Source organism: Protopterus annectens, chromosome 2.part1 (genome assembly GCF_019279795.1).
Source record: "Protopterus annectens isolate FY-2018-M chromosome 2.part1, PAN1.0, whole genome shotgun sequence".
In the NCBI taxonomy this organism is placed as follows: Eukaryota; Metazoa; Chordata; order Ceratodontiformes; family Protopteridae; genus Protopterus; species Protopterus annectens.
Window position 1 is genome coordinate 1366970642 of NC_056729.1, and position 10000 is coordinate 1366980641.

General features: G+C 38.9%; 1 protein-coding gene across 2 annotated transcripts in view; it reads right to left on the minus strand.

The window, feature by feature from the left end:
• The window catches only part of TBC1D14 (TBC1 domain family member 14), a 773921-nt gene that overhangs the window by 287310 nt on the left and 476611 nt on the right, over positions 1 to 10000 (minus strand). For both annotated transcript variants that reach the window (XM_044062828.1, XM_044062829.1), the window contains 2 exons: positions 3532 to 3603; positions 3256 to 3384 (listed from right to left, as the gene is read on the minus strand). In XM_044062828.1, coding sequence (XP_043918763.1) covers positions 3256 to 3384; positions 3532 to 3603 — 201 coding nt within the window. The remainder of the gene's footprint in view (positions 1 to 3255; positions 3385 to 3531; positions 3604 to 10000) is intronic.

The following is a 10000-nucleotide window of genomic DNA, read 5'->3' on the forward strand; positions in this document are numbered from 1 at the left end:
AAAAATTCCCCACCCTTGTGATTGGTCAGTAGTCTGACTTGGAGTCCACTACTTTAAACAAGTAATCTTTTTGTTTTGTTTTGACTTAAGACGAGTTTATGTTCGGTACTTCTACCACCATTGCCTGATCTGATTAATATACAGTGATTAACTAGAAATATATGGACTGAAAATCTTCAACACAAAGTTTTTTACACTGTTTTGGAGTCCACTACTTTCACACTGTGGGTTCTCTCCAATTTGCAACCCACATAGTTAGATACAGGGGTTGATGCCTACTTTGGTGAGTTTATCAATAATTCCTGAGTGGGGAATGGTATCAAAGGCCTTGGGCCAGATCGAGGTAGGCTGTATTAACTGCCTTGCCTTCATCCAGAGCTCTGGTGACTGACTGAAATAAGTCAACCAGGTTGAGCATGCATGATCTACCTTTCACAAAACCAAACTGCGTGGAATCTAGAGTTTGGAGATTACCTATATCTTTGTTAATTAGGTCCATGATGATGTGCTCCATAGCCTTGCATATCAGACTTATCAGGCTAATGGGGCGATAATTCCCAGTGTCTGTAGTGGCGTCCCCTTTATGGAGAAGGATGACTTTAGCAGTGCGCCAATCAGTAGGAACAAAGCCCGAGGTGAGGTTGTGACAACTGGGCAGAGAGATGTGGTGCCAGTTCACTTTGTAGTTCATATAGAACACATCCAGGGATATTGTCAGGTCCCACAGAAGCTATATTCTTGGCCTTGGACAATGCAGCTTTAACCTGTGCTGCAGTAATGCTGGGTGCCTGGCATTCCTTCGGTATTTTGATTGGTCCTTTTGGGGGGGGGGGGGGCAGGGGTAAAGTTGGCACTGAATTTGTCGGCCAGTATGTTGACAATACCTGTTGGCTCAGTATAATAGGTACCATTGTGCAGTAATTCAGAGCACACCTGGGTATTGCCGTGGAGATTCTTGATATAACTATAGAAGGCTTTGTGGTTGTTTTTAGTGTCTGCCACAATTTTGCCTTCATAGCTGGCTTTAGAGATTTTGATGAGGGATCTCAACTTTTTGTTGAGGCTAATAAGGGAGTTTTTCCAATCATGGGACTTCACCTTTTTCTGCAACAGTTTCTTCCTTCAATTGTAGGGTTTATTAATGGCAGGGCACCACCAGATAGGCTTCCTTTTTTTGGAGAGTGTCTTGATTCTGTTGGGTATGGCTAGTTCTATGCATATGTACATGTTCGTACTGTGCATTGATGTATGATTCGGCAGTCATGCATCTATTTTCCTTTGAGATGGGTGTCGAAGTTAGCCACCTCTGTTTTTGAACTCAACGTCAGCTTTGGAGAAATTTTTCATGGTGGTTACCTTTGCGGAGGGTGTGGGTGAGATGTGGATTTCCATGGCAATTAGTTTGTGGTCAGACCTAACCAGGGAGGAATTGAGTATTGGTGTAGAGCAATGGTTGCCCATGTTAGTAATACCCCCATGAGAAGAAGCAACATCCTTGACCTGGTTAAGAATGAGCTGGTCCAGGGCATTGGAACTGATGAATTCCAGAAGCCAGTGTGTATTGGTGCATGAGTTTTCCCAGTTGATGGAGGGGTAGTTGAAATCACCTAGTATGAGTGTTGGGTTGGACCCTAATAGTTTCCAGGGTGCTTAGGAATGTGGAGCAAGAGTCTTGGAACATGGTTGGGGACCTATAGCAGGCAACGACCCGAAGAAATGGAAGGAATGGGGGGGGCTCACAAAATAAGGAAAGTAGGATTTTGAACAGACAGTTAAGGACAACAGTAACAACCATGCAGACTATTATATGTATAAAAGTAGTAGAAATATTTTGAAAACTAAGCCAACACAAGGAGAGGAGATTTTTTCCCAATAAGAAAGACTAAGGAGCACAAAAACACACACAGAAGAGCTTAAAGTTTACTGGAAAAAGTTACTGAAGGAACTAAGATACTGGGAGAAAACTACTGACAAAGGCGGGATGAGGCCAGACAGAATACTACAACCACCACCCATTTGTTAATCAGACAAGCCCAGTGGATAGTCCTTTTTCAGGGGCAATCCAGGAGTAATGTCTGGTGAACTGACTTGCTCAAGGACACACACTGGACAAAATAAGGGCCGATGGAATCAAACCCTATACTACAAGAGCTACATCTCATAGCCTTAACCCTCTATACCAACAGTCAGATTAAGTTGTTTGGATTTAGGGTCGGAGACTGCCTTCACTACCAGAAATTGACTGTAGTACAGGTTATAGAAAAAGGGATGGGGAGAGAAAACAGATTTAGTTGCATTTACAGTGGAGTCTAGAACAGAAGCTGTGATAAAAAATAGATAATTACTACAGCACAACTATAATAATCAATGTAACAGATTTTTTTGAATGGTGTACAGAAGCTAAAAGAATGGAGGGTGTATGACATCTTTATCAAAGAGAGTAAACTAAACAGAAATAAATGGAATTTTGTGCAAACAATACATACGGAATGATGCTCAGCAGGAGTAACATTTTATGGAATGGAGAATTCTGGCAATCTATGCAATATTAAACTGAATAAAAACAATTCATATTTGCATAATTTGCAGAAAGGGAAAAATAATTTTAGTTCTCTTATAATTGTGTGTGTAATGTCACTATGCAATAAGTGATGCTAAAAAGAGAGATTTGCTGATGTACAAGATATTTTTTAAAACTGCCTGCCAAACATTCCCAAGCAACCTATCCATTCCTCACAGTGATAAGAGCCAATTACAGGATCATCATTCAGGCAAACATTAAGGTACCCCATCCCCACCAAGGAGCTCCTAGTTACCCCTTGGCAGCTTCAGAGTAATGTTACAACTGCCTGCTGTTGGGAGAGGCGTACACAAACGTTTCTCTGCATGACTGCCCTAGGAGGCTATGCCACAGCAACACATTCATCTAGCCTACACACTGAATAGCAGTGAGTCAAGTCACCTCCCTCACCCCAGAATGGGTGAGGTGTTCACATACTGCTCACTCCCATGTTCCATAGCGCCCCCCCAAACCTCCTTTACAGCTAGCCCCCCCCAAACCTCCTTTACAGCTAACCAGCGTTCATCTGGGTCACAACTGGGGCTTTACTCTGTACCAAGGGGGTGGGGGATGTGTAAGATACTCTGACAAAAAAGATGGAGACAAAAAAATCTCTACATACTCCATACACCAGCTCAACATGACAATCAATTGATATATCATTTAATTTTACTTTACCTAAATTCTGTACTTACAAGACCATGGTCCACACGAAAGAATGCCATTTGGCAGGGTTTATTCAGGAGGTTTGCAAAAGAAATAAAAGCATCAGCAGCTTCTAGGTTTAGAATCAATACTGCTGCAATGAAAGACATGCCTTGAACCTACAAGAACAGACAATGTTAATTAACTTGAGAATGGTGCAATAGAGCAGACATTTCTTCAGAAAAAAAATTGTTTTAATGCAGCCAAATTTTCAGAGATCACGTCTCAGATTCTGAACTATATGATAACAAAAGAACTTCACTTACATATCCTACGTCAGGTCTGTAGCATGTGTATGCTCCCAAAATGCTATGCAACATATCATGATAGGGTCCGCCCTTAAAAAGACAAAAGGCAGTATAAGCCACATTAATTTACCACAGATGTGTACGAAAAGATATGTGCTTAGCTGACAGGAATTCAACATGCATCCTTTAGACTTGGGCACAAGTTAGAGTCTCAACACCCAGAGAAAGAAATAACATTCAGCAAGTTGCCATCAAATTACCAAATAGATGTCCAAAACGGAGAACCAATTTTTACTACAGTTTGTCTGAATCAGCTGCAAAAGCACAATACACTCCAAGGGGTTACAAACCACATTTTTATTTAGAAAACTCTAAAGGAAAACCTTGATTCTAACAGATGAAACATGGTCTCTGCAGTCCTAACATAATAAATACCTGCAAAATTAGACTGTGAACTTTACCAGTACTTCAACAATACTTCAAATAGACGCAAAGCATCTCACAGAAAAGCAGTACAAACAGGTAGAATTGGCTAATGACTCCCCATTACCCCTAGTTCTCCCCTAAAAAATACCCTCCACCACTAATTATCACCAAACAGATTCCTACTCCACTCTCTAAAGCTACAAGCATGGCTTCAACAGGGCCCAATACAAAAGGGTGCATCTTAAAACAGCTTAAATCAGGACCATTAGTATCTCTATTTAACCACAGCCACCAGACTGGCTTTGTCCCGACAGAGTGGAGGACAGCAACAATTATTCCTCTGCATAAAGGCGGACTCATCTCGGACACAGGAAATTACAAACACATACATCTGACTAGTCTTAAATGCAAGGCCCTGGAAAGAATAATCAGACCTGATAAATGACAGAAAACATCAAAACACTGGACCAGACCCACTTTGGCTTTGTCATGGGCAGGTCATGCCTACTGAACCTGGTGGATTTCTTTGAGAAAGTCCAAGGTCATGGATGAGGGTACAACAGTACATTCCACCCACCTCGAACTGGCCAAGGCATACGAGACAATTCCCAACAAAGGCATTATAAATAAACTCTCAAAACTGAGCAAAAATCGTGGTATCACCAGATTGACAGCCAGTTGGCTCACGGACAGGATGCCAACAGCAATGTATCGGTGCCCCAGGGGAATCAATGGAAAGGGTGGAAAAAACAAAGAAAAGGCAAGAAAAATTGAAAAATGTGAATATTGGTAGATTTTCAAACATAGTGTATGCTGAACTGCCTGCTCGGTCAAATGCTTTTATGACTAGTAATGAGTTAACGAACCCACTGATGCAAAACAGCTAATGAAAGTTTAAAAATTATAAAACTTGTCCAAGTCATATTTGTCTGATTATGTTATCAGTTTGTTGAGTAGGGGCACTATGTTTGTACCTATAAAAGTTCCAATAGCCAAAATTGTAATGGATGTAAAAGCTTCTTATAGGAAGTTGCATTTAGCAGTATACTTTACAAAAATAAGAAAAGGGATGAAAATAGTGATGTGGTTTCTGATAACTTCATCTAACATTTCTTCTTCTATGCCGATTACTAAATGTATCTATATTTGATTATGATGTTTTTTATGAACAAGAGAGCATGATGCATGAGGTGTTCGACACTGGTTATTCCAGAATTCAAATCAAGTTCCCCCATTGTCATTAATAACAAGTTTATTCCTCCTAAATGGTAGTCAGCTGTGAATCTTTTTGAACAAGTGTTAAGAATGTGGAATTTGCATATGCTCAGTTTGTTAGAAGTAAAAAGCACTTTAATCTAACCAAGGTAGAATGGATGGAACCGCAAAAACGTAGAACTTGTTTTAAGGACTTAGAGAGGCAGATAAGGGTGGTAACTGGGTAGTAATGTCAAGGGTACAATATGACAAAATGGTTTGTGATTTATTACAAGAGGAAAATTATGTCATGTTGCCTTGTAATCCTGTAGCTGAATATAACAGTGAACTAGCCGATATTTTGGAGAGGGGTGAAAGACTTTTTTTTTTTATCTAGAGAGGAAGTTAAAAAATGAGAATTTGTGATCCCTATGGCCCAAATCATTTACGCCATCCCGAAAACACATAAGAACTCAGACAATCCCCCTGGGAGACCTATAGTCTCTGGCATCCATTCTTTTGTATATAATGTTGGGATTTTTTTTAGATTCAATATTAAAAACAAATTTTTGGTTAGAGTACCAGCCCATATTAAGAATACTCAGGACTTGTGTGATATAGTTCATGATATGGATTGGCAGAGTGAGGGTAACTTTTATTAGGTGATAGTGGATGTCAATTCTCTGTGTTCGTCCATCCAAAATAAGTTTGGTTTAGAGGCTGTTCATAATGTAATGGGTGCAAGTCCCAAAACAGCATTTATTAGGTTATTGGAATTTTGTTTAACCCACAATTACTTTAATTCCAACAATCAAGTTTATTTACAGAAAAAAAGTAAAACTATGGGTGTGCATCTTATGCACCCACATATGCAGTTATTTATATGGGTTATTTTGAGAAGTTATTTTTCTACAGTAGATTTTAGAAAGAAAATGCATTGCTGTATAGAAGCTACATAGATTTTTTTTTCATCTGTAGGGGGCAACGTTCAGAATTTGAGAAATTTATTTAGGAATTAAATATTTCCCATGTATTAAATTTACAATGACCATGGGCGATTTAACAATTCAATTTTTTGACATAGAAGTTTATGTAGAGAATTGTCACACCATACATTTTAGACCATTTAGAAAGCCAACTGCAGTAAATTTTTTGTTTGCTAAAAGCATGCATCCCTCCAATTTGTTAGATTCTCTTCCATTGCGAGAATTCAAGTAGATAGTTAGAAATACTTCTGAAGACAAGTTTAAAAAAAGAGTTCCTATTGGAAAGTAAGAATAGATCGTTACAAAGGGGGTATAAAGAAACTAAGCTAGATCGGGCGGTTAAACAGGTTCTTACGGGAGAAGCAGAGAGGGATATGGACAAGAAATACTTTAATAAGAATGTAAAACCTAATCATGTAGGCAAAGTTTTTTTTCTTTCGAAATACTCAACTTTTTCTTATATCATGAGGGGTCTTGTACAGGATTTATGGCACAGTGTGTTTGGATGAAACGGTGGGAAATTGTTTCCTGGGTTGTTTAGGTTTTCATATAGTAGATATTTGAATATGAAGGAATTATTAAATAAACCCCACTACAGTGTTGAAGAAGGTAGGGTAGGAACTTATGCCTGTGGTAAATGTAAAGTTTGTAAGAACATTAGGAATACTTCTGGTACTTTTGTCAATGCGAAGAAGTTGGAAAATAAGAGCAGATTTACTTGCAGTTCTAATGCATACAATAGGCTGTGGATGCAAAAATATAAAATGGTGCACAGGACAAACAGAGCTGTACAATTTAGGATATTAGAGCACTTGGGAGGACATTCGGAATAGGAACCGTAGGAGCCCAGTGGGAGAACACTTTTGTAGGGTTCATGGTGGGGATGACAGCTCATTCTTTAGTGCTCTTGCCAGTCCCTATTGCATGAGAAGTGGAGAATTAAAACAAAAAAGTTAAATATATTGGAAAGTAAATAATTTTGAATTTTGGCACCTTATGTCCTAAGGGAATTAATTTAGAGGTTAATATTAATAGTTAACCAAATGTGATAATTATAAAAATATTTAAACATTTAAACTATGTGCATTTCAGTGTTTTATGTGAAGAACTTAAGAGTAATAAGTCACTGTACACTTTAAACATTTAAATACATCATGAAGTAATTAACAAGGGTTCACCTTGCATAAAAAGTGTGTGCATTTTGTGTATCCTTGAAGGCGAAAGGCCGAGGTACCTGATGGTGATTTGGTGCTATTAAATACTTCAAACGCTTGGTTTTTTTTTTTCTTTTCCTTATTTTTGGAGTTTTTGAGTAAGCCCAGAAAGGTAGCCAGATTATTTGTGAATGGGAATTAGGCTGTTTACAGAGATTCGGCACTTTGTATTCAGCAGATTAACTGTCTGGATGTATACATAAAAAATAACTGTAGCTCCTTGATGTATAATCAGTTCAAACAAACATATAATTCAGCTTATGCCCAGCATTAACTGTATTATACTTAGCCTGACATTCCAAAAGTTGTACCTCTCTTTCCTGAAGATTAATGCAGGTTCATACTACACTACAATGAAGCAAGACCACATATGGCCCCTTTTATACCCTGCTTTGGTGCAAGATAACTTTTTAGGCAAGATTCCTTACAAGAAAGGACGGATGCAGTACACAAACGAGGTCTATGTTCAGTCATCAAATGAGAAATCCATCGAACCTCTGTTCACTGAACTTAAAACATTCTCTTCAGCGAACGTTCAATCATTGCATATTTTACCCAGGGAAAAGAGACAGTGGATCAACATGCACAGTGAAACACACCGCAGTATATAAAACTCACCCAGGTTTGGGGCTACACCCCCCACACCCCCACTAATACATACCAACTCAGAGATTGCACTACAGTGGTGAAAAGAGTTAATTTCTTAATGATGGCCAACCAACTCCATTTCCTGGGTAAAATATTACATGACTGAACATCTGAAGTGAACATTTGATGTTTTAAGTTTGAACGGAGGTTCGATAGATTTCTCATTTGATGAATGAACAGACCCGTACACAAACAGCTCTACTTATTTGCGTGCAAATAAAAATGCCTAACATTTGTAACATGAAAGAAAAACAGTTTGGGTGAATGTTATAACCTGTGCCCAATGAGCAACTGTGGTGGAGGTAAAACCCAGTTAAAAGCAAACAAAACAGTTGTGATGATAAAACTAAAGGAAAAATATAATCTACAAAAAAATGACAATCTTAGTGAAGCATAACTTAACAGAAAGAATAATGCATGGCATTATGTGCATACAATGCTACATCACTGTGTGCCAATATTTACTTGCACATACGCATGAGTGGAATGCAATTGGACAAACATACATTTGGTCAACAAGTTTGTGTGGGTGTAAAAAAAAGACGACTGCACAAATAAGTGATTTTTTTTGTGAATGCAGTTAGATAAATTCAAGATTTATAGCGGGTAGACAAGTGAGCAGGAAAATTAATGTTAGACTGAAAAGGCGGTGGTTGTGAAAATGTGCAAACCTGCATTACAAGGGTTAGGATGCATGAGAGTATGTTCACGCTTATGGTTAGTAAGTGGATAGGTTTATGCTGTGGGTGGTCTTACTTCCATTTGTCATGTGTAATGGTAATATTAGGAAAAATGTTTGTAGTAATGTAATGTACACAGCTGGAGTTAGTGCAGGAATAGGATTACTATATATGTAAGGTGGTGCAGCAGGGACAAAGCCACCCTTGCCCACTTTACTCATGTGCCAACCTAACCCTAAAACCAAGTGAAGGTTTCTACATTATAGGCCAAGAGTGTTTGCAGTTTAGGGTTAAAACACGGGCAAGTTAAGAGGACAGACGGGAGTGTTTGCGGGTTAGGGTGCGGGTAGTGGTAAGAGTTAGGGAAAAGTAAGGGGCTAGATTTCGTGTTGTGCACGTATCTTTTTATGTTCTGTTTGTCCAACCTGTTTTTCTACAGTTGTGTATAGGGTTAGGGTCAAGGTTAGCAAACAGCAGTAGTAAGGTGGAGCAGGAGGGAGAATTACATCCAAGGTTATTTAAGTTAAATGACCGGGGAAGTCCACTAGGCCATGAAGAGCCCGTTTTCAGTGGAGGCTTGGGGAGAAAGGCTCCACAATAATTGCAAGTTACAATTCACATTACAAAAGGACAGTTCATACAGTTAAACATTTACAGATAAGCTCCATGATATTTGCAATTGGCTTGTCACAATGTTACAAAAATAGACAAAACAAAAATTTCAACATTTACATAAACAGAATATTTTTGTTATAAACTCGGTTGTAGGTTTAACATTTCAAAATATATAGCTACTAGCCATTGGTAGGTTTGGTAAATATTGTGCATGGAGAGGGTAACAGTATATTTGAGATTGGACAGTATAGTACAATAGAGAGAAAAATATTTTTTAGTAGGTGAGGGATTACTTGGGTGGGATGACGTAATAGGTAGTTGGATGAGTCAGTGCAAGGTGGAATGAGGGGGAGTTAAGTTCAAGCGCGGCAAGGACAATCCTATTTGGAAGAAAGATGCAAGAGTAGCGGAGATTTAAAATTTGTATGGTTGGGTAAGGTTGCATAGGTGCTTGAAGAGAGATTTCCATTGTTTAGCTAAGGAGTGGGACAGCAGTAGATGGCCAGGAGGTTGTGCAGGTTTGTGGACCTGAAGGAGATTTTGGTTTCTGGATCTGAGTGAGCGGTTGGGAATGTAAAGTTTTAAGAAAGTAGCAAGAGCTGGGCAGTTGGCTGGTTTAAAGATTCGCTTGTGGGCAATGGTGAGTTGTAGGTAACTGAGGTAGTTGGGTATGCTCAAGCCAGTTGAAGGTGAGGAGGGAGTGGCAGTAGTGGGATGAGTTTTT